Source organism: Eleutherodactylus coqui, chromosome 13 (assembly GCF_035609145.1).
Source record: "Eleutherodactylus coqui strain aEleCoq1 chromosome 13, aEleCoq1.hap1, whole genome shotgun sequence".
In the NCBI taxonomy this organism is placed as follows: Eukaryota; Metazoa; Chordata; class Amphibia; order Anura; family Eleutherodactylidae; genus Eleutherodactylus; species Eleutherodactylus coqui.
This window is the reverse complement of record NC_089849.1, coordinates 27019810-27045990: the sequence shown is the minus strand read 5'-3', so window position 1 is coordinate 27045990 and position 26181 is coordinate 27019810. Positions and strand designations below refer to the sequence as shown.

The 26181-nt window shown below is 42.9% G+C and overlaps 1 protein-coding gene across 2 annotated transcripts; it reads right to left on the bottom strand.

Moving 5' to 3' along the window:
- Positions 1 to 106: 106 nt before the first annotated feature.
- CD79B (CD79b molecule) lies at positions 107 to 26181 on the bottom strand. Of its 2 annotated transcripts, none has more exons than XM_066586476.1 (6): positions 26074 to 26181; positions 18123 to 18164; positions 12809 to 13099; positions 9274 to 9395; positions 4427 to 4468; positions 107 to 1184 (listed from the first exon to the last, which is right to left on the bottom strand). In XM_066586476.1, exons 1-6 carry the CDS (start codon positions 26126 to 26128, stop codon positions 1086 to 1088), a joined length of 651 nt encoding a protein of 216 aa, XP_066442573.1. In that variant the 5' UTR covers positions 26129 to 26181; the 3' UTR covers positions 107 to 1085. The 2 variants fall into 2 exon arrangements, with proteins under 2 accessions (XP_066442573.1, XP_066442574.1); XM_066586477.1 differs by having other exon boundaries at positions 9274 to 9392.

Here is a 26181-nt window from a genome sequence, read left to right as displayed (position 1 = left end):
AGCGCTGCCCCCGTTCCGCCTCCTCTCATTGCAAATAGTGCTGAGGGGGTGGAGAGGAGGCAGGAGCTCAGTGCACTGCTCCCGGCTCTTCCAGCCTCCTCCCCCTGCAGAGAGAGACGCCGTATATCGGCTGGGCGTGAAAACCCAGCCGATATACGGTCGTCTGAATACACCCTTAGTCAGTTTTATACACCAGTGTTCAGAACTAGTGTTGAACAAACCAAACCAGCAGAACCCTGTTTCGGGTAGAACTTTGCTAAAAGTTGGATTCAAGTTCGTGCCAAACCATAATTTTAGCAATGTTCGACCCCAAACAGGGTTCTACTGTTTCAGTTGACTCAAAACTAATAGTTAATATTATACTGTATATAAAAAGGGTATCCGGTTTAGAAAAAGGAACATTTAACAGATTCCCTGATAGGGTGTTATAAGATAATAAAGGGAATCCCACATTAAAAACCTCCATTTGTTGAAGTAGAGAATGGCTATAGACCCAGCACATCTGTGCATTACAAAGAAGACCACTGATTTTAATCAACACCATGTAATACTTCATTTATCCTCTGGAGGCGCTGCCAGGAAATTAAACACTTGTTGCTAGATTCCTTTGCAGTTTACAGCTGAACACTGCTGTCCTACTATTGGGACAACTAGTGACAAACCTGTTTTCAGTGGAGCCTTCTAACAAAAAGCGATTGTCCACAACAGGCAACCTCTTTAAGATTGATTGCTCCTTTTAAGTTCTTTTGGTCTTGATATAATTAAACATATGAACAATTCATGATAGATAGCTACAACATATATATAGTACGTACAGGTGGTAAATGTAGCAGATTATACATTGCTAAAGCTGAATACACAACACCAGTCCAAGTGGCGGGGGTAAAAGATGACAGCATCCCACCGGTCTCTTGGGACGATCAGATGAATCACTAACATAGTAGTCCATTCCTACTGTCCGTTTGTGACATTTTCATCACTGTAACGTTCAGAGTCAGGATTTAGGTTCCAACCAGTTCATTTTTGGTGACTTTAAACCCAACATTTATCAATAAAAGGTGAGCATATGCTTCACCGTGTCGCTCCTACTCAATGCATGGGTGCTCTCCCTCCATGGTCTTGGCTGCAAGGACTCGTACAGTTTGGATGTCCTCGTAGGTCGCTGCCTGATATGCCTCCAGCCCCTGGTTAATGGATAACACAATCTTGGTTACAGAATGAAAGATTTTATGGCAAACCTATACTAAATATACTGTTCATAAGGCCCCCTTTACATGGGCATATTTGCGCATGCAATACACAGAGAACACCACCCAATCATTTCAATGGGTTTGTTCACACACACGTTTTGTCTGCACATTTTGGTTGCTCAAAAAAAAAACACAGCATACTCTATTTTTCTGTGCATTTGCGGCTGTGTGAGGACTCATTTATTGCGGGGTGACCTGTAGTTTGTATTGGTGCCATTTTGGGGAATGTATGTCTTTTTACTCAAATTTTTCCTGGATACAGAATGATCAAAAGATACGCAATAATGTCATTGCATTTTTTTTTCACACGGAGTTAATCAAGCGGGATTAATAATGTGATATTTTAATAAATTGCACCTTTATGGACGCAGTACAATTAAAAATTTCTTTAGTTTTACATATTTTAATTAGTTCCCATAGAGGACTTGAACTTGTGACCATTTGATCGCTTATACAGTACAATGCAATACTATGGTATTGCATTTTACTGAATTCTACCAGGCTGTCTATTAAATACATGCCACAGGCATATTTTAGTAGGCAGATGATCATGGCAGCCTTGGGGGCCTTCAGAAAGGCCTCAGGCTGCCATGAAACCTGAACGGCACCCCCATGATCTTATCATGGGGGTGCCGTTCCGGACATTTAAATCCCAATCAATGGGGGCGTTTTAAATGCTGCTGTCAGGGTTATCGCCGATCGCAGCTATTTGGGGGGAGGTATTAGTTGTCATAGACAGCTAATACCTGCTGTGTAGGGAGCAGGCTTGACTCATGAGCCCACCCCATATACAGTATATGTATATAGAAGTCTATACACGTCCTAACTGCACAGGGCATATGCATTTAGGTCATATATAGCCATATGTACAATGGGAAGTGGTTACTGAGGCAGTTGAGAAAAACTGCATAAACAGCTGAGACCTGCAGAGAGGAGCATTTAAAAAATGAGAATAAGTGATTGCTGAATCGCCTTAATGTTATTTCACTGCTATCCTCTATAATATGGCGACATATATATTCCAATTAGGATACTACTAAAGTCCAACGTGAGAACTACATGTCCATTCTCCCAATTCTGTTCCAACTGCAGAACACTGAATCATCCACTAGAGGTCTCCACTATTTTTTCCGAGAACCTGCCCGCTGTATCCCCTCCGCCATCTTATTTCCCGTTACAGGATTTTAATGTGAATAATGTCCAATGATGCTGTGCTACAGAGTCCAGTGTTACAGTACTGACTATATTTGCAAGTGATTGATACATAATCCCACTTGCCACTTAGGAACTTCTGAGTCTTCTGGTTAAACAATGGGGACATTTTTTAACGGAGCCCACAGACAGGCTCATGCAGATGACGAGGCAGCGGGCGGCTCGCAGCTCTGTGACTGTCTGACACACTCCATTACTCCGGGCCTACCGTGCTGCGGCGATTTTTCCCCTCTGTCCTCCCGAATCCTGACCGTTCTTATCCTGTATCAAGGAGAGGATGAGAGACGGTGGTCGCATCTTGATAAGCCAACGCTGTGTGTCCTTTCCTGGGAAGGCCTGTGGCCGCCAACTGCATGTGAGCCTGGATAGGCTTCTGTGTCCAGACTTGCATGCAGAAGCAGGCGCTGGCTCCAGTCTGGGGTCCATATGGCCTGGAGGCAGGAGTTGTTTTGGGAATTGTGGAGGATGATTGGGCCTAGGTGTAGGAAGATTTTGGCCGCGTGCGGGACGATGGGGGCCACGTGCCAGACGATAGGGGCCGCTTGGGCGACAATGGGCCACGTGCGGGATAATGGGGGCTGTGTGAGGGACGATGGGGGACAATGGGAGCCGTGTAAAGGATGATGGAGGCAATGTGGAGGATGATAGTTGTGTCGAGGATTATGGGGGCACTGTGGAGGGTGATGTGAACCGTGCAGAAGACGATGTGTAGAGGATGATAAGGTGTGTGGAGGTTGATGGGGCCGTGTAAAGGACGATGAAAGCAATGTGGAGGATGATAGGCTGTGCAACGAGGAGAATGGGGACTGTGTGGAGAGTGATGGGAATCATGAAGAGGATGATAGGGTGTGTGTGGAGGACGATGGCGGACGCGTGGGGGGACGATGGAGGCTGTGTGGGGGCTGCATGTGGGACAATGGTGGGCGCGTGAGGGTCAATGTGGGCCATGTGAAGGACGATGGGTGCCACGTGCGGGATGATGGGGGTTGTGTGGAGGATGATAAGGTGTGTGTGGAGGATGATAAGGTGTGTGTGGAGGATGATGGGGGGCCGTGTAAAGGAAGATGAAAGCAATGTGGAGGACGATAGGGTGTGCAACGAGGAGAATGGGGACTGTGTGGAGAGTGATGGGAATCATAAAGAGGATGATGGGGTGTGTGTAGAGGACGATGGTGGGCGCGTGGGGGAATGGTGGGGGCTGCATGCGGGATGATGGGGGCCGCATGAGAGTCAATGTGGGGCATGTGAAGGACGATGGGGGCCACGTGCGGGATGATGGGGGTTCTGTGTGGAGGATGATGGGGGCCGTGTAAAGGAAGATGGAGGCAATGTGGAGGATGATGTGTGCGTAGAGGAGAATGGGGACTCTGTAGAGGATGATAGGGTATCTGTGAAGGACGATGGGGGCCGTGTGGAGGACAAAGAGGTGCTGTGTGGCCCATAGACACCAAAAGATTGGACACCACTGTTTTTATAGAGCAGGCTACGGAAAAATAGCCCGGCACTACACTGTTATGAAAGCTGGCGGAAAGAAAATCTACCTTTGTTGCCCCTAGCAACCAATCACAACATAGATTTCCTTTTTAATACTGCTGAGATAAAATGAAAGCTGCGCTGTGATTGGTTGCTAGGGGCACACTGTTATGAAAGCTGTCTAAAAAAAAAAAGTGTGTTGTCCATAGCAACCAATCACAGCATAGCTTTCATTTTACATCAGCAGTATAAGAAATGAAAGCTGCGCTGTGATTGGTTGCTATGGGCAACAAGGGCAGATTTTCTTTCAGACCGCTCTGATAAGAGTGTGGCGACTTTTCTGCGGTCCACCCTTTATAATGTCCTATAGAAGAAGGCAAGACTTTCTGAGATTTGTAATTTCATCCACAGCTGGTGAAATAGAGATTATTCACGTTTTTAAGTATATGAGCGACTTGTTGTCATGCAGAGCGTTAATGTCCAGCACGTACCTCATATGTGTGGTCCTCGATCTTCAAACTGCGTTTTCTCTTCTGCAAGATCAGTAAAATCCGTATTATTAGTGCTGATTACAGAGTGTGATATATAACATATCGGATATTATATATGCTCATTGGTAAGATTGGAAACTAGTACATTGGGATCATCTGTTGAATACGTCATCCCCTCAGCGAGCGAGCGCAGTATTGGGCTGAGAAGCCTGGACCGATACTGCGCTTATCAACGTGCGTTTCACCCGCGGATGCAAGGTGTTTTTGCATGAAAAACGCCTCGCATCGCTTCTCTGCGATTACACGCGACGTATCACGGGCGTCGAAGGATCGGCAAGTGTTTCCCATTGATTTCGATGGGAAACATCACATCGCACTCGCGTGTACCTCACACGGCGAGCGATGCGTTTGACTGTTCCATTGTAAACAATAGCTGGTGAGTTCTCAGGGGCGCAAAAAAAAAAATAGGACACACAGCGATTTTTTTTACTTTGCAGCATCACTGTGAGGGAGAAAAAAAACTCGCTCATGCGTATGACGCCATTCAAAAGAATGAGTTCTTAATTGCGGGAGTTTTGTGCGTCTCGTAAGGCAGAGAACTCGCACTTGTCTGAATGTAGCCTTAGCCTCCAGCCTATTTGCCCCTCCCCCACCCCTGGAGCGGCCAATTTTCATTGTTGCATTGCAAGAGCCAGAACTCGTTGGCATCGCTGTATGAGGGCTTGTTTTTTGTGGAACAAGTTGTATATTTTTAGTGGCCCCCCACTCTGGGGTACGTATAATGTGTTGTATAACTTTTATTATATTTTTTGGGGGGGGAGGGGGAGGGTAAATAGAAAAAAAAGAACCTGAAATTCCGCCATTTCATTTGAGTTTTGTTTTTACGACGTTCACTATTAACCCCTTAAGGGCATGCCCTTTTTTCCCATTTTTGTTTTTTTTTCTCCCCCCTTTTTAAAAAATCAGAACTCTTATTTCTACATCAACATAGATGTCTAAAGGCTTGTTTTTTGTGGGACAAGTTGTATTTTTCAATGAGTGGAGTAAAATGAAAAAACAACATTCCGCCATCTATGGGTGCGTCTTGTTTCTACGGCGCACAAACGTCAACCAATATGACATGATAACTTTATTCTATGGGTCATTAGAATTACTACAATACCAGATTGATATAGTTTTTTTTTTTGGCTGTACTACTTCAATTTTTTTTCAAAAATATTTTGTTTTTAAATTATTTTCTGCCGCCGTTTTTTGACAGCCATAACTTTTTATTTTTCCGTCGACATAGTTGTCTGAGGGCTCGTTTTTTGCGGAACGTCCTGTAGTTTGCATTGATACGGTTTTGGAATACATACAACTTTTTGATCGCTGTTTATTGCATTTTTTCTTGGAGTAAGGGTGACCAAAAAAAGCACATTTCTGGTGATCTTTATTTTTTTTCCTGACGACGTTCACCGTGCGGGGTAAATAATGCATTGCTTTGATAGATCGGACTTTTATGGACGCAGTGATACCAAATACGTATTTTTGTTTTATTATTTAGATTCTTTTATTATAAATATGGCAAAATGTTTTTTTAAAACTTTTATTACTTTTTTTTAATAATTAGTAAAACTTTATTGATCTTATTTTTGACTTTTTTTCTTAGTCCCTAGAGGGGACAACAACTTGCTATGCTTTGATCGCTCCTGCAGTATGATGTAATGCCATAGCATTACATCATACTGCGATCAGGTAGGCATTCTATGAAACCACCCCACAGGCATGGCTTGATAGGCATTCTGCCATGACAGCTCTGGGGCCTTTCAGAAAGCCCCCGACTGCCATGATACCCGCACAGCTCTCTGTGATCTCAACTACAACTCAGTTTGGGCAATGGACCCCCACCAATCTATTATTGATGACTTATCCTGAGGATAGACCATTAATAGTTTATAACCAGACAACCCCTTTAAGGTCTATATTATACCCTCATTGATACACAAATTCTTGCCTGTTTGCTCGTCTTGTTAGTCCATAGCCCAAAGTTTTTAGTGTATATACTAATAAAAAATTATATGTTTTAGGGTACTTTTTTCTGTGAAAGGGATATTATACCCTCAACACTCAGAAACCCAACTTCATGAATTTACAGAGCTGAGCTTTGATTACCATAGAACCCTTTTAAGTTTGGTTCAGATGAATTAAAGGATATCTGTGTGTTGTGGTCATAACGGCTAGCCCCGATCCCGGTCTCTCCAGCACTTCATCCATCACCCACTCACTATCTATACTAGAACCAACGACAGAGGAAAAAGTCTCCAGATTACTTCCCGCTGCTCTCCCCACCACCTGCGCTAGCGACCCTCTTCCTTCAAACCATCTCCGATCCCTTTTTCCCTTTTCCCGGCTGTCATTACCCACCTCACCACCATCTTCAACCTCTCCCTGACCTCTGGTATTTTTCCCTCTTCATTCAAACACTCCATCATTTCCTCTCTGCTAAAAAAACAACCCTTGACCCGACCAAAGCTGCCAATTACCGACCCATCTCAAAACTACTGGAACGCCTGATTTATTCCCGCCTCATGATTTCTCTCTGATAACTCTCTTCTTGACCCTCTCCAGTCCAGCTTCCGCCCCCTCCACTCGACCAAAACCGCCCTCACAAAAGTGTCAAACGACCTGATGACGGCCAAGTTGAGGGGTGACTACTCCCTACTAATTCTCCTTGACCTCTGCGCTGTGTTTGAAACTGTTGACCATGACCTCCTCCTTGCTATGCTCCACTCTATTAGCCTAAAGGACACTGCTCTCTCCTGGTTTTCCTCTTATCTCTCTGACCACTCTTTCCGCGTCTCCATCGCTGGCTCTATCTCCTCTCTGCTCCCCCTCGCTGTTGGGGTCCCCCAGGGCTCGATTCTCGGTCATCTTCTCTTATGCATCTACACAGCCCCAATAGGTCAAACTATCCGCAAATTCGGCCTCCAATACCATCTCTATGCTGATAACACCCAACTAGACACCTCTTCCCGTGAGATCTCTGAACCATTCCTCCAAAATATCACGACTGTCTGTCCGCTGTCTCTAATACTATGTCCTCCCTTTTTCTCAAACTTAACCTCTCTAAAACTGACCTTCTCGTCTTTCCGCCTTCCAACCGACCTCCCCCCAACATCTCCATTCCAGTGTCTGGCACCATCATAACCCCCAGACTGCATGCCCGCTGCCTTGGCGTCACAGTGGACTCCGACCTCTCCTTTACCCCCCAAACATGCCACCTGCTCCTCAGGAATATTGCTAAAATCCGGCCGTTCCTCACCACAGACACGCTAAAGGCATTTGTGGTCGCCCTCATCCACTCCCGACTCGATTACTGTAATTCGCTGCTCATTGGCCTTCCCCGCACCAGACTCTCCCCTCTCCAATCCATATTAAATGCCGCAGCTAGACTAATTTTCCTATCCAGCCGCTTCTCAGACACCTCTGCACTATGTCATTCGCTGCACTGGCTGCCCATCCACTACAGAACTAAATTCAAACTCCTCACCCACAAAGCTCTCCATGGCACTGCGCCACCGTATATTGCCTCCCTCCTGTCCGTACACCACCCAACCCGCACACTACGATCAGCCAACACATTCAGATTAAACGCCCTTCTAATTCAATCCTCACATTCTCACCTCCAGGACTTCTCTAGAGCAGCACCGGTCCTCTGGAACGCGCTACCCCAAAACATCCGGACAATCCCTGATGGACGGAACTTCAGACACGCCTTAAAAAGGCTCCTCGTCAGGGAGACCTACCAAATCTCCTGTTCTAATCCCCCACCCCCACAACATGCCCCATGCCCCTCCCTATGGCTCCCCACACCTTCCACTTTGCCTATCATCATCATCCTTTGCCCCTGTATCTCCTTATCACCCCCCCACCCATTCTCTTTCCTTATAATTAAATGCTATATGTAATTTTTGTACTGTTTTGTGCTCCCCTGTGCCTTATCTCCTGCCCCTGTACCTCCTGAACCACCTCGTCCCTCCCCAAATAGGTGTATACCACAAGTAATTGCCTTGTTTGTGTTCCCCCATGCTTTAAAAGCGCTGCGGAATAAGTTGGCGTTATACAAATAAAAATTATTATTAACCCTTTCCAATCCAATGACGGGCCTGCCCCGACATCATCATTTTCCCCCACAGCTCCGATGTCGGGATAGGCCCGACACTGCAGTGCAGGGATGCATCTGCACCCGATCATCAGACACATCGGGTATAGATAGACTCCTGCACTGGTCCTCATCGAGGACCCCCGAGGAGAAGGCAGAAAGAGTTTTTAACCCTTTCTGCCTTCTCCTTTACACATTACATAGCGCTCAATTAGCGCTATGTTATGCACGGAGATTCTGCCCGGCGATCATGTGACCACCGGTTGTCACCTGACCCCAGCTGTTAAATGATCACTGGGCCGGGAGGCTGAAGGTAGAATGTGGAAGTTCCGCATTCGACCCAGAGATCATGTGACCGCTGGTTGCCACCTGACCCCAGCTGTCATGTGATCGCCGAGCTGGGAGGCTGAAGGGAGAATGCGGAAGTATTACTTCCGCATTTCCCCGACGGTGATATGACCACCGGCACCCTCCTGAACTCTTTCAGATCAGGAGGGTGAAGGAAGAATTTATTTTTTCTCATCCATTCTCCCCAGCTCCAATTTATTTGGAGCTGGGGAGAATGGATGAGAAAAAATAAATGGATTGGAAAGAGTTAATATAACCCCCCTAATGTGGTGTGGAGACAATATATACTGTATCTGTAAGTAATTAGATGGGATATCAGATTAATCAATCATATAGCAATAATCGCCATTAGACTTACCATCTCTCTTACAAGTGTTATAGGCACCACTGTAAAGAGCAGAATAAGGAACATCTGAATCACTATGATCGTATCTTTCATTGAATTTTTTGCCTTCACAGTTTCTGGTGTCCGGTAGGCTGCTTAAAAAAAAAAGTCACTTTTAGTGTTCGTACTTTGTTTGTAACTTTGCTATTTTCTTGCTTTCCCTACTAATGTTCTGATTGTTAGGAATGTTGTTACCAGTGGAGATGAACACTGGCGCAATCCCATAAGTACATGCATTGCCGACCTTAGCTAAGTGTAACCCATGTGGTCGCACAGGGTGCCAGCTACCAGCATGTAGGGGGCACCAATTGGATGAAGGACAGGAGCGAATGTCCCCCTGGGTCTGCCCAACCAGATGATCTTCCCCCTCCTTTCAGCAATATCTTGTGGAGCTACATGAATCATCCTGCTTCTGGCTCTGTCTACTCCCCTCTGACGTTCCGAGCAGCCGCTGTCAGCCCATCAGCACCCGCACAACACAATTGCTTGGTTCTGCTACTGTATTTATGTTATCAGCTTGATTCTGTTAATTTATCTATGTACTGAGCTTGGTTAGTGCTCTATTTGTAATATGAGATTAGTTCTGGTGCTGTATTTAGGCTTTGAAACTTGTTTCTGGGGCTGTATTTAAGTTATGAGCTTGGTTCTTGTATCGTATCTATGTACTGAGCTTGGATCTGGTGCTGTACTTATGTTATGAGTTTATTAATGGTGCTGTACTTATGGTTTGAGCTTGGTTCTGGTACTTTATTTATCCGCTGACCTCTTCTGGTATGGGTATGCTTCCTTACTGCTGCTTTCTGCACAAGCAAAGTGCAGAAAGACTGTAAATTAGTGAAATATATTTTAGTTTTTTTTCTTATGACCTGGGGGGAAAGGGAAAAAAATAACTATGCCCAGGGTGCCATCTAACCAATGGCTGGCACTGAGTGCATGCTAGGCAACTCCATTCAGTGCATTGTGAGGGTGCGAGAAAAAGTAAGTTATACTGGGACTTATAGTAAAATCAGTAGAAATCTACAAATCATTGATCTCAGCACAGTGTATTAGGTAAGATTTCATTAATTTCTTCATTTATTATGATACATGAATCAGACTGAGCTGCATTACCAGGCACAACCCAAGGACAAGCGTGGCGCTGTTTTTCAAGCAGATCCTATCCTTTTTGTGTACTGGTGACATAGACATGTCCGGTATAGTGAAGAACATATGTATTAAAGGATTGTGTACTTACAGCTGTAATCAAAATGATTTAGCCCCATTATAGATAAGATTTATCTGCCAAATTTACAAACTTTCAGCTGATTGCAAAAAAAAACAATCAAGCAAGAACAATTTAAATAGCTCAGTTCAACTAATATAACAAGTGCTTTTTCCCAAATTTATCACAAAATGCCACTTTTAATGACTACTGCAGTCTCAGAATCTTTCAATTCTTTGAATAGAATCCCTCATAAGGACACACATTTGCAAATCAGGAAATCAGGTCTTGTCTCAAGCACACTTGGTGCAGCTAATCAAGGGCTTCATTAGTTGCATCAGGTGTGCTTGAGAGAAAACACATGAGATACCTGTACTGCTGAGGGTTTTATTGGCTATGTTTTATTGCATGTTAGATGGGGGTTGAATTATTTTGAGAGCAACTGTATACATTTATTGAAGAAGCTTGATTTTTGGGCACAAATGCTACATAGTGAAAAGAAAAGTATGAAAAACTAGAAGAATTAGGGGTATTTTCTTGCATAAAGCCAAGATGTCTGCATCATATGCCTTGTTATTCACCCACCTACAACCGCCTACCAACTGAGAGGTTTTAGAATAAAATAGAAACCTACTAGACCTTGAAGTGACATTTGCACAGATATTAATGATTTCAAGGCAGAACCATAATCCTGCAAAAATAGCTGAACATTCCCCAAATCAGCCTGTGGTCACTAACTTGACAGTAGACAGTCTAGCATTGTGTTTCTGAATGTCGAACGATCTATGTGCTGATACTCCCGAAGACAAAGGGGCAAGTGATGTTTTTTTTAACCAGATGCCTTATTGCTTTTGTTTCTTTTGCTTTTTGAACTATGTTGATGGACGTTCTATTTGCTTCTATGTTCATAGACTTCAATCAAAGCCATTTAATCACATGTATGAACTAAGCATTTGGACATCATAAAGGAGGGCTCTTCTGCTTGGGACCTCACCTCTAGTAGCTAGAATGGAGAGGCGCTGCAAAAAGGAGATTTGTCTTTGGAGGACTCATATACAGTATTATATGGTCTCCTATTCTTTTGTATGGACTACTTGCAATACCACATTTCTCCCTGTAGTAGCCACTGCAGGAGAAATGTGTGACAAACCTTCAACTTTCCTTAGTGATAACAGCGGATCATTGGGGATTTTATCTGCCCATCATTCAATACGCACCTACAAATATGTATAATGTTGTGGGTAATCAACTTCTAATTCATCAAAATTGTCTGTTCTCTTAGTATTTGTTATGCAAAGTACAGAATAAGTTGAGATTGTGTGTTACCCTAATCATGTAAGGGGTTAAAATAAAGAACAGGTGCATTTTGACTCACTGTGATTGCCATGAAAAACAGGAAACAAACTTAGTAAAACTTTACATGAAAATAAAGTCAGCGCACACCAAAGCATCCTGTAAAGCTCCACAATCATCGTTGGGAGGGTGCACGGATATATCCCAAGGAGACTTTGGGGGTACACAAAAGCCAAGGAAAAGGCTTTTGAATCCAATAAAATCCAATATAATCGATATTTATTTAATCCAATATCAAAAACATAGTTGCTGGTATGATCTACCAAGACATAGGAATAAACTACGCGTTTCAAGCAAAAAGTGGTTTTCTCTTGAAACATGTAGGTCTGTTCCTGTGTCTCAGTACATCATACCAGCAACTAGGTTTTTGATATTGGATTAAATAAATATCAATTTTACTGGATTTAGATGCCTGATTCAAACTTTTTCCCTTCCAAACAACCTCAATGTTTCAGCGTATGATCTGTATGTTTACGTCATGCTTTGTATAGATGGACGGTAAAACTGTAGTTATGTTACTATATTAGTACGTGTCGCCTAAAAATGCTTAAATGGTATGTGCAGTTTTCACTCTGTTTTAAAATTTATCTACAAGAGTTAACCTGAATAAAAAAGTTGAGTCGCTTTATACATCCATTACTTTTCCTTTACTGATCCTAATTTACATCCTGTATTGTACTCCAGAGCTGCACTCACTATTCTGCTGGTGGAGTCACTGTGTCACTACATTACTTATCCTGTACTGATCCTGTGTTACATCCTGTATTATACTTCAGAGCTGCACTCGCTATTCTGCTGGTGGAGTCACTGTGTACATACATTACTTATCCTGTACTGATCCTGAGTTATATCCTGTATTATACTTCAGAGCTGCACTCACTATTCTGCTGGAGATTTGGCCCCCAGAATAATTTTCTCATGCTAAATGGTCTGATTACATTCTTCCAGACTTACCGACTACCATCAGCTCCGTCCCACAGGGTAACTGCTTTCTCTCTCCAGCTGTCTTATGTTCACAGAAGTAGACGCCGTTGTCCTTTTTCTGGACATCTCTAATGGTCAGGCAGTTGTTGTGCATTGTAGTGCGATGATCATTTTCTAAATAATTGATCACGGCGCCGTTTTGTTGTCCGAGATACCAAAAGGTGGAACAGTTTGGGGGGAATTCCCTCCTACATCCACATTGTAGATTGACAGTCAGACCTTTTCTCAGAAGAACAAAGCGCGGGTTCTGCAGCATCGCACCTACAACAACAAAGTGTTAATCCGTTGGACAAGCTCACTGTTGTTTGCAACATATCTCCTGACATGGCTTATTCTACTGGGAGAGATATGTATGGAGAGCAGGGACATACATGGGGAGTTTTCTCTTTGGAGTAAGGATATGCTGCTGCATACTGATGGGTAACATGCAGCACCTTGGCCAGGCTGACTTTTTGCTCTGCTCAGTGTTGCTCTCCACATAGCGCTATACAGGGATAGCAACTCAGCGCCATTCAGTAGAAAACTGCATAAGGTTATATGTGCACTTGCTGGTTTTGCTACTTTTTATGCTACAAGTATGTGTGATAGTAGCAAAGGCCAAAAAATAACAAAACTGACAAATGCATCCTACAGACATTTGTATCTCTCAAATGAGATAGACTATAAATCTATCGTTACATAGTTTATAAAGTTTTAAAAAGTCACTGATCCATCAGGTCTAGTCTATTATCCTGCTGTGATAGAGAGATAGAGAGATATGAGAGATATGAGAGATAGGCCGCCTGCAGACGAGCGGAAATCCCGCCGCGGGATTTCCCGCGGGATTTCCGCCGCTGAAAGTCTGCATAGGAGTGCATTACAATACGCACTCCTATGCGAAATCTCGCGCGGCAAACAAACCGCGGCATGTTCTAATTTCCTGCGGGGCACGCACTCACCTGGCCGCCGGCTCCGGTCTGCGCATGCGCCGGCTGCGCGGCAGCCGGCACATCAAAGAGCCGGGGCCGCCAGGCGCGGGTGAGTACGCGCTTGTCCCTGCAGGCTCTGGGGTCGGATCGCGCGGCGAGATTTCTCGCTGCCGGATCCGACCCGCTCGTCTGCAGGCGGCCATAGATATAGAGAGATAGATATGTAATAGAGAGATATGAGATAAATAGATATGAAATAGAGAGATAGATATGAGATTGAGAGGTATGCAATAGAGAGATATGAGATAAATAGACATGAAATAGATAGATAGATATGAAATAGATAGATAAATATGAGAGCTAGATATGAGATAGATAGAGAGATAGATATAGAGAGATATGAGATAGATATGAAATAGATAGATTAGATAGATAGATAGATTATATAGATATGAAATAGATAGATAAATATGAGAGATAGATATGAGATAGATAGATTAGATAGATATGAAATAGATAGATAGATAAATATGAGAGATAGATATGAGATAGATAGAGAGATAGATATAGAGAGATATGAGATAGATATGAAATAGATAGATTAGATAGATAGATAGATTATATAGATATGAAATAGATAGATAAATATGAGAGATAGATATAGAGAGATATGAGATAGATATGAAATAGATAGATTAGATAGATAGAGAGATAGATATGACATAGATAGATAGGTATGCGATAGAGAGATATGAGATAAATAGATATGAGATAGATTAGATAGATATGAAATAGATAGATATGAGAGATAGATAGATGGATATGAGATAGATACATAGATATGAGATAGATAGGTATGAGATAGACATGAGATAGATAGACAGATATTAGATAGATTGCTAGGTACGAGATAGAGAGATATGAAGTAGATAGATAGATAGGCATGAGATAGGATAGATTAGTTAGTTAGATAGATAGATAGATAGGAGATAGATAGATACATAGGTATCAGATAGATAGATAGATATGAGATACATAGGTATGAGATAGATAGAGAGATAGATAGATAGATAGATAGATAGATAGGAGATAGATAGATAGATAGATAGATAGGTATGAGATAGGTTAGATAGATAGATAGATAGATAGATAGATAGGAGATAGATAGATACATAGGTATGAGATAGATAGATATGAGATACATAGGTATGAGATAGATAGGAGATAGCTAGATAGAGAGATAGACAGAGAGAGAGAGAGAGAGAGAGATGAGATAGATAGATTAGAGAGAGAGATATGAGATAGATAGATAGATAGATATGAGATAGATAGATAGATAGATATGAGATAGATATGAGATATGATAGATAGATATGAGATAGATAGATAGATGGATAATAGAGATGTGGCAGCTATTGAACAATAATGTTATTAATAGTTAATGTTGAATACAGAAATAGCACCCTGTTATTCTATTTCAGTTACAATTTCACCAGAGTAATGAAAATATCACTGTGGAAACTTCTTTATGCAAACTACTACTCACTTGAGAGATACTTGGAAAATATACAATAACATGTTTAGTGCACATAGAATCAAATTTGATGCCCCAATCACACATGTAGTTGCCAGAGCCAGGAGGAGTGGATAGAAAGAGAAGGAAAGGACAGAAGAGAAAACTCATACCACTGGCGTAGCCATAGGGGATGAGGTTGCACCCGCGCCCAGGAGGTTTAGGATTAATGCCCACGGATGGATTAGCGCTGCAGACGTCACGGCGCGACGCGCATTCCGCAGCAATGACCATCTATAGACGTGCTGTGTTGAACGATTCTCCCCTGCCCACAAGTGGAAACCAACTGCCATTTTCCGCTTGCAGGGAAAAATCGCAGCATGTTCTATTTTGTGCAGAAAATCGCACGGACGACTTCCATTGCAGTCATTGAAAGCCGTTTGATATTCCGCACTGTGGGCACAGCACTTGTGCGACATGCACTGCGCATGTGCGCCGGCTCGCCGGGTGAGAAACTTGTGGCGGGTCCGGACAGGTGAGTATAGGGTCTCTGGGGGGGCGCCGGGTCTGATTCCGCTGCAGGAATTCCGTCTGAATCTGACCCGGCCATGGGCATGAGGCCGTAGGGGGTCCATAAGGCCTCTCCTCTCCATATAGGGATCCCAGTACTAAGAATAAAGCATTATAGTTGGGGGCCCTGTTCCAGGTTTTGCTTAGGGGCCCAGGAGCTTCAAGTTACGCCTCTGCCTCAAACTACTTGTTTTTCTCAGCTCCTGTGTTTGCTGCATTATTAGTTGATCATGGAATCAGTAGCTAATACGATTATAGACCTATGCGGACCCGTATACATTGTATGTCTGATTATTGAATGCTTTTATTTAACTCTAGTTTTCATTAGTTTTCCTATATAAACAGGATGGTATCATCTTGCCCTAACAGGCACAGAGAAACGACAGTACGGAATAAAGTGAAAAATAACCAATCAAGCATAGTTGTGTATATACCACCTCCCTCCCCCCTTCCTTTGCTAACAGCTCCTATAGGCTTCTATGGGGGCTTCTATTGCTGTGATCAGCCGGCAAAGGGAGGGGAGGGGAGTTTAGCATCGCTAAACTCTCTCCCCCTGGACGACGGAATTCTGGGTTGCAGTGTATATAAATTGCAACCGTCAGTCTGAATGGGCAAGAAAACGCGATGCGGGCGGCTGAAAATTGCAATGCCCATGTGAAAGAGGCCTAACTTGGAATGTATTCAGACCAGAAAGGGCGATATGAGAGGCTTTTATTGTTTTCGAAAGGGCTATAGAAAAAGCCTCCCCCCCCCCCCCCACTTAGTTTGGAATTCTACTAATTTGCCCTTTTTACTCGTGAGCATGATAAGCAATTAGTAGAGACAACTGAGATAAGTTCATCCACTGAGGGGATAGGAGGTGACTCCAATAATCGTTTGAACAAGCGAATTACGTAATTGTTAACTCATTCGCTCGCGCATTCTACTTGGGTGCGCAGATACATCGTTGGCTCGTTCACACGAGAACCATTCAGTCTTTCACAGTCCCTGTAGGAGTGATGGAGGACTGAGCGAGCAACAATGATTTTTATGTATGCATAAAATAAAATTAACGATGAGCGAAAAGTGAAGAATTCTCATTCGCCGTTGGCTCGCATTTGGAGCGAACGATTATTGTTCACTTTTGCGATTGAACTTTTTTTTGAACGATACACCTTAACATAATATACTCAGCCTGTAGTGTATGACAACAGGTCTATGATTGCATGGGGTATAGGTATACCGACAAGTAGGAGGGCCGACCCCACATCCTGCTTAAAGGGGTATTCTGCGATTTCTGCAGTGATAATCCGTCCGTGGCCATTGGGCCTGAAGGGTCAGAAGTTTCAAAATGTACAAATAGATTATTTTAACATATGAATTCCTGTTTCTTTTGGGTCCCCCTCCTATTGGGAGTGACCTGAGATAATAATAAACACATTTTTATGTAGTATTCAATTAGATTTAAATGTTGAAACTTTATCTAACTCTCTCTGAATAGCGGATAGGAGGCAAAAGAGGAGAAAAACTACAAGATTATCGATGAAAGGGGTTAAAAGTATCCCCAAATAGGGTAGTGATTTAGGACTCCATTGATGCGGGAAGGTTGAGACTAAATATTTTTTTTAAAGTTGGTGTTAGGTTATGATTTGGGCGTTCTTGAGCTTATCTGTCATTGAATGAACCAGGTAAGTCCTGGCATATTGCATGAAGGGAATATTTTTTTCCAAACTATCCATATTGTTTCCACCCAGACCGTCCCCTGATACAGGATACCTGAGATTTGCCTCTTTCAGATTAAACTATCAGTGTTTGGATCACCTGCTTGTTATCTTATGGCCACCTTTAAACACCATGCCCCGATTGGAAACCCTTGTGAGCAGGGCCCTTACTCCTATCTCTTCATAGATTGTAAGCTCTTGTGACCAGGGCCCTCACCCCAACTGAACAAAATGATTTACTAGTTTAATACTTTATGTAAAGTCTGACTTTGTCAGTTCATTTTCTCTCTGATTTGTAAAGTGCTGATGAATATGCTGATGCTCTATAAAGATTATCATTATCTTGTTTTTAGGTCCAATATTCGGTACCGATTAATTGCTTAATATATCTTTATAATGGTTGGAGCTCTTTTTCCTGATACAGAGCTGTAAATGATAATATTTTGGCTGCCTGCAGTCACCACTAGAGGGAGCTCACTGTAACTGTTGTATTATAAATCCTATTCAGTGAGCTCCCCCTAGTGGCAGGCAGCCAGAGTTTCTCAGTTAAAAGGATGCAGTTTATTTCAATTATAAGTCTAGTAAATACATACTTGTTTCTGAAGAACTGTTACGTTTGTCACAGCATCCCTGATCTGCAAATAGAAAGCGAAAACTTGTGTGAAGGCAATGCTTATCACATTGGTACGATATTAGAAATCTTGAATTATGTGGCAATGAGAATATAGCCAACTGTTAGCTGAGGAGTCACAAGAAGGAGGACTCACCCTGCGCTTAGTCCAGTTTTAGGTAGACATAATACAAGTGCAAGTCCAATGCCCCTGTGGTTCTACGCAACTAAATGTGGACCATCTGTAGGGTCTTTTGGTGTTGTGTCTGTATTATAAAATGTGTTTATATAAGAAATATTCACATTCAATTGCATCAGAACCTCTTTTCATAGCACTGCACACAGGGACATAGTGCTAGGGGGTACAGAGGTAGCACTGATCCCTAGGACATTGTACCAAAGCAGGTTAAGAGGCCACTGATGCATTCTATAGTATCAGTTGCACTGGCATACCGCTAGGGGTCACAATTGTGACCTGGTCCCTTAGAAAACAGGGGCCAGTGGGCCCCTTGCCTGATACAGTATCACTGCCACAGCCCACTGGCCCCCTGCCGAGTACAGTATCACCATCGGGGCCCGCGGGCCCCCTGCTGGATACAGTGTCACCATCACAGGCTGGCTGTGGGTCGCATTCAAGGAAGGGAGGGTCGTTACCAGGGGAGCCGGCAGCCAATTACAGGTTGCAAACTTCCCCGATGCACCCCTCCCTTTCACTGAGAGATTGCAGTTGTGATTGGCCACAACTGCAGTCTATCAGTGCACTGCTGGCTGCGTGATTGGTCCGACCGGTGATGCACTGACCAATCACAAGGCCGGCAGTGTCAGGCAGCAGAGGAGGAGATCGGAGGAGGTGGTAAGTACTGTACATACTCAAATAAGTACAGTTGGTATAACTAATACCAGCTGTACATATATAATTATATACAGGAGCTATCCAGAGTATACCAGCATGCTCCATATCACTATGTGTAGGGATACAGGGGGATATACATCTACTGTATATAGTAATATGGACCATGATGATATATCTTGGGTATCTCCGGTATATAATTATGTATGTACAGCTGGTATAAGATAAACATCCTGCATATATTGATATCAACCATGTGGACATAAACTGAGCCTGGGTATACCAGCATGGTTCATATCACTATATATGAATGTATCAATAAATACGATAAATAAGAACATAGATCTGAAGAGTGATAACATATATATGACAACAAACGTAAATCTACAGGAGAAGGTACACATCCGGTCCGTGTAAAACGACATATCATTTATACAAAGCAGATATCTGTTATAAAATAGGATGAAGACAAATCAGGAGTTTAATAACAATCTTGAAAATGCCGATATAAAAGCAGATGGAGCGACAATCATGGGGCGGCTTTCAGCTAATGACTACAGAATTAAAATCACTGTACAGCCTATTGGGAGATCTAATATAATTGCTCCACCCAAGAGGGGTATATATAAGTGTGTATGTGCATACGCATGTGAAAATGAGAAAAAAAAGTCTATTTGGAAAGCTAGGCCAGAATTGTGTGCTTCTACAGCATTGGGTTCAGTGTTTAATCCAGCCGAACTGATGAAGGGGCTCGCCCCCGAAACGCGTGTTCACTTGCTGTTTTTTAATTTAGTTAAATAATAAAAAAGACGTGCTTTCACTATCGCATCTTGGACCTTAATCTTCTACTAGCTTAGAGGGTTGCGCCTTCACACCAGTATTTTTCCAAACTCTTTTCGGTATACTCATGCCCACCTTGGTGGAGCGTCATCTGGTTGGCAGCACCTCCATCATTCGAAACACTTCGTACTCCAGAACTATTTCCCTGCTCTCACTGGGTCTTACTCAACCCTCCTTTTTCATCTTTTTTTTTACTAACACTTGCATGGTCAATATCACTGTATACAGGAGATGTATATATGGAGCATGCTGGTATAACCTGGGTATCTCCTGTATATAATTACATATGTACAGCTGGTATGTTATACATTTCCCGGTATATAGTGATATGGACTATGCTGATATAACCTGGTATCTCCTGTATATAATTACATATGTACAGCTGGTATGTTATACATTTCCCGGTATATAGTGATATGGACTATGCTGATATAACCTGGGTATCTCCTGTATATAATTACATATGTACAGCTGGTATGTTATACATTTCCCAGTATATAGTGATATGGGGCATGCTGGTATAACCTGGGTATCTCCTGTATATAATTATATATGTACAGCTGGTATGTTATACATTTCCCGGTATATAGTGATATGGACTGTGCTGATATAACTTGGGTATCTCCTGTATATAATTACATATGTACAGCTGGTATGTCATACATTTCCTGGTATATAGTGATATGGACCATGCTGATATACCCTGAGTATCTCCTGTATATAATTGAACACTTTAGGCCAAATTCCGCAGCAATGTCCGTCCGTAGACATGCTAGGTTAAAAGATTCTCCCCTGCACACGAGCGGAAATCAACTGCGATTTTCCGCTTGCAGAGGAGAATCACAACCTGTTCTAGTCTGTGCGGAAAATCGCACGGACGGCTTCCATTGCAGTCAATAGAAGCCGTCCGTCCCACGATACTTCCGCTGTGAGCACTGCAAAAGTATCACGTGAATCCACGTCACAGCCCAGCACCGGCACGTCATTCGCTGCACTGCGCATGCATGCTGGATCGCCAGCCAAGACACTCATGGCGGATCCGGCCAGGTGGGTATAGGGTCTCTGGGGGGCACCGGGTCCACTTCCGCTATGAGATTTCGCAGACGGAATCGGATCCAGCCGTGGGCATGAGGCCTTATTACACACAATTAAAAGGCTCATCAAAAACCAGCATGCAGTTTCTTAATTTCAAACAGGCGAGTACAATATCGAGCTGTGAAACTCAGCCTGATATCACGCTCACTAGCATACGATGTTCCCACGGATACGAGGTGTTTTTGTGTTAAAAATCACTGTGCATCACTTCAGGAAAGTAGCGAGTGTTTCCCATTGTTTTCAATGCGGGAGACATCACATCGCACTCGCGTGCACCTCGAACACCATGTGATGCTGTGCTGGCCCCATTGAAAATAATAGGTGATGAGAGGCATTCGGAGGGAATGCCCAAAGATAGAACATGCAACAATATTTTCCCACACTGTGATGCGGGGGAAAAAAAATCACTCATATGTTTGACCCTATTCAAAAGAATGGGGTTCATATTTGTGCGAGATTTGTACATTTCACAACACACAAACCTTGCAGGATTTTCTCGGACGCGTGAAAGCGGCCTAAGGGGCAAATTTTTATTTGGTCTAGGAAACTAGGCATGTTTAGAAAACTTAAACCAAGGGGCCAGATCATGTATCTAAATTCGTTTTGCAGCTCGGTTTAGGTATGTGTACGAGTACAGATGGAGGGGGGGGGGGGGCAGCTGAACTTTTGCACCTGGGCCCCTGAGCCTTTAGTTACGCCCCTGACACTGGCATAACAATAGGGGATGCAGTTGCACCCGGGCCCAGGAGCCTTAGGGAGCATCAAGGGAGCCCAGGACTATGAATAAAGGATTATAGTTGGGGGCCCTGTTACAGATTTTGCATTGGGGCCCAGGACCGTCAAGTTACACCTCTGCGTTAAGGGGTTAAGCATAGTTGGGGGGCCCCAAGATAAACGTTCGCACCCGGGTCCATGAGCCTTTAGCTACGCCCCTGATTGCCCTCTATGAGCTGGGGTACATTTCTACTATAATTTACACCAGTTTCTGGAGTAGATTATACTTAAATCTGTCAGGCTGGGAGGAAGCGCCTCCTGACAAGTCGCACTCGATGTAAGTGGCTGAAAATCGCAGCGCCCGTGTGACTGAGACCTCGGACTGTAGAAAAATATATTAAAAAATTAATCCGTGGAGAATTTTGGATCTAAATGCTAATTAGTTAGCAATAGTTTTATGCTAAACCTTTGCCCTAACTTCCAGCTCCTCAGCGTGTTACGTATTTACCTTACTGCACTCTAAAAGCTTGTGAAACCAGACAGCAAGTTTCCAAGGTCTGAGGTATGTATACATTGACGTATCATTGTATTTATGGGGTTTCAGTTTTTGTTAGTCCTCGAAGCGTCTTTCAGACTTTTGATCAACATATTACAGTTAAACAGCAGAAAAGTTTTAGTAACTTTGCAAATCTACTGTTTTACTTGTAGTGATCAGCATGTCTATAGTGTAGCCAACTCTAGATTTGAACATTCCGAAAAAAAGCTTAGCTGAGCTCGTATACTGCAATACTAAATGCTGCAGTGTATTCTGGGAGTTAATAAATATTAGGAATCATGCACATGGTGACGGAAATCGTTATTGTAGTCCTAGTATAAGGTTCTGTTGAGCACCATTCGCATACAGATATTCTCCTCTAATTGATTTTGTTTTGCAAAGTGTATGAATCAGAGGCAGCGACAGTAGAGGCCCTATATATTTCTATGGCAGCCCTATAATGACTCAAACAGATTCATATTATGACCGTGTGCATGAGCCTTAAAGCATACCTAACTTTTTCAGGTGACTTTTCAAAATAAGCTGCCATGAGGAATTACACTGTATCTGACCATTATATGACTTGCATCCTGCATTTTTCATGAGTTTTCTCCCCTGCAGAATCCAGCTCTAATTCTCAGTTGTCTCTGAGCTGGTGGGTGTAGACTGTTGCTGTGATGTCTCCACTGTACACATAGAAGAGCAGGATGTCTTCTTTATATCTGAGTTGGTGGGTGTAGATTGCTGCTATGAGGTCTCCACATACTGCTCACATAGGAGAACAGGATCTTTTATTTATCTCTGACCTGGTGGGTGTCGACTGCTGCTGTGATGTCTCCATACAAATAGGAGAGCAGGATCTCTTCTTTTCTATCTCTGAGCTGGTGGGTGTAGACTAGCTGTTGTGACGTCTCCATACACTGAACACATAGCAGCGCAGAACCTCTTCTCTGTTTTTCTGAGCTGTGATGTGTCCATACACTGCACACATAGGAGAGCAGGATCTCTTCTCTATCTCTGAGCTGGTGGGTGTCGACTGCTACTGTGATGTCTCCATACACTGTACACATAGGAGAGCAGGATCTCTTCTCTATCTCTGAGCTGGTGGGTGTAGACTGCTGCTATTATGTCTCCATACACTGTACACATAGGAGAGCAGGATCTCTTCTCCATCTCTGAGCTGGTGGGTGTAGACTGCTGCTATGATGTTTCCATACACTGTATACATAGTAGAGCAGGATCTCTTCTCTATCTCTGAGCTGGTAGGTGTAGACTGCTACTATCATGCCTCCATACACTCTACACATAGGAGAGCAGGATCTCTTCTATATCGCTGAGCTGGTGGGTGTAGATTAGCTGCTATGATTTCTTCTATATACTCCACATAGAGAAGACAGCATATTCTACTCTCTGTAGCACATACATACAGATGTAACAGGGCTTATCTTTAATACTGCGGCCGCTACATAGTTATCTCAAATAGCATAAGGCGCCAAATAAATGTTCAGTGCATTAAATAAACAGGTGTATCTTGACAAACATTAATTTGATGATTGCTACATCTGTACATAACTGCATCGTGAAGAACATGCAGTGTAAATGTGATTTTAGTCATTGTAAGGCAATCACTATAAGCTGTAGCATCTGTGTGAGTCTCTGCTTCTCTCTCCCTCCTCCTACCCTCCTCTCCTCTCTATAGACTTCTGTGTTCAGCATGAGTCATCCCCATCCTATACTTCCTGGTATCAGTCTTCTTATCCCTTTTATTAGAGATGGACTTCTCATGACAACAGGCAGTCGACAGCAAACTAGAAGGAAGGGAGACCCCTAATAGCCAGCTCATTAAAGGGATTTTTCAGCAAAAAATGTCATTTTTTGATAAAATGATTTATTGTACTTTTGCTAGTTATTACATTGGTTATCACATAATCACAAGTTGTTTGAAAAAGCAGTGACCATTTAAGCCTTATTTCAGATGGCTTAAATTGATCTATAGACCCTAGCCCCCCTTGTAATCTTCTGGACCAAACATAAATGACCATAGATGTCCGTGACATTCTGTGTTAGATTCAGCAGAAGTCGCATATGTTTCTGCGACAGAAAATTAATTCTTTGCATATGGATGAAGCTTTCTGCATTAACACAGCTAGTTCTGTGTGGAGACTGATCAGGCAGTGAAAGCTGGGAGATTTCAGCTCTGCAGGCTGTAGAATTGGCTGTAACTCTGGATCAGTACAGAATATGTAATGTAATGTATGTACAAATTGACTCCAGCAGAAGAATAGTGAGTGCAGCTCTAGAGTATAATATTGGATGTAACTCTGGATCAGTACAGGATAAGTAATGTATGCACACAATGACTGCACCAGTAGAATAAAGAGTGCAGCTCTGGAGTATATAACACAGGATGTAACTTAGAGGAGATATCCAGAAAAAAGACAACGGCATCTACATCTGTGAATATAAGACAACTGAAGAGAAAAAGCGACTGAGCATATGGTAGTTGGAAAGTCTGGAGTAGAAATGCAATCAGATGATCTGCCATGAGAAAATAATTCTGGGGGCCAAATCTCCAGCAGAATAATGAGTGCAGCTCTAGAGTATAATAAAGAATGTAACTCAGGATCAGTGCAGGATAAGTAATGTATGTACACAGTGACTCCACCAGCAGAATGGTAAATGAAGCTCTGGAGTATAACACAGGATGTAACTCGGGAGCAGTACAGGATAAGTAATGTATGTACACGGTGACTCCACCAGCAGAATAGTGAGTGCAGCTCTGCAGTATAATAAAGAATGTAACTCAGGATCAGTGCAGGATAAGTAATGTATGTACACAGTGACTCCACCAGCAAAATAGTGAGTGCAGCTCTGGAGTATAATACAGTATGTAACTCTGGACCAGTGGAAGATAATTAATGTATGCATACAGTGACTCCACCAGCAGAATAGTGAGTGCAGCTCTGGAGTGTAATACAGGATATAACTCAGGATCAGTACATGATAAGTAATGTATGTACACAGTGACTCCATCAACAGAATAGTGAGTGCAGCTCTGGGCTATAATACAGGATGTAACATAAGATCGATACAGGATAAGTAATGTATGTATACAGTGACTCCACCAGCAGAATAGTGAGTGCAGCTCTGGAGTATAATACAGGACGTAACTCAGGATCAGTACGGGATAAGTAATGTATGTACATAGTGACTCCATCAGCAGAATAGTGAGTGGAGCTCTGGAGTATAATACAGGATATAACTCAGGATCAGTACATGATAAGTAATGTATGTACACAGTGACTCCACCAGCAGAATAGTGAGTGCAGCTCTGGAGTATAAAACAGACTTAAAATGATGAAACGGTACAGTAATGTAATGAAGTTACCACCTTATTCAGCTCACTATGTAGATTAATTCTATGTATAAAACATTGGACATAAACTATAACATCCCATAGTGGAAACTGAAAAAAATGTAACCCATTGCCAATAATTCACGTTGCCTGTGTATACTATAGTAGCCGCTGTAGAGATGTTTTTGCCCCTTTGCAGTCAGATTTCGAGACATGACCCCCCCCCTGCTTCCTCTTTCACACAGATGTGCAGGAAAAAGGTATTTTCACAGAAAATTCACTACATGAGGGTATAAACAAGACTGTTCTATGCAAAGTGGACTGAAACAAAGTAAGATAGAGATGTTCTCCCCTAAAACAAAGTGCAGCGATAGAACTTTTGTCTTTTATAGTACTTTTTTCACTTTCTTACTGCCCAGTTCTGCATTGAGATCTACAGACACTGTGAGCACATCCTACTGTGCGATGTTACATATGTTCTATAGACTGGCCTAAGATTATAAAAAACACCAGCAGTGGTGACCAAATACCAATATTTCACCTACCGAATACCAGGACCGCTATACAGAGAGCACACAGCACGGCCCCACTTGTGGTCATCTTGAGACATGAAGTATCCACACGGTTTGCAAAGTAGATCTTGGGAGCGTACA

Excerpts from the sequence above, each read along its gene's own strand:
- CD79B (XM_066586476.1), bottom strand. The coding sequence starts at position 26,128 with ATGACCACAAGTGGGGCCGTGCTGTGTGCTCTCTGTATAGCGGTCCTG. Across the intron at positions 13,100-18,122 it reads TAACAGTTCTTCAGAAACAA|GTGCGATGCTGCAGAACCCG; the intron begins GTATGTATTTAC and ends TTGTTGTTGTAG. Across the intron at positions 4,469-9,273 it reads TAACACTTGTAAGAGAGATG|AAGAGAAAACGCAGTTTGAA; the intron begins GTAAGTCTAATG and ends CTGATCTTGCAG.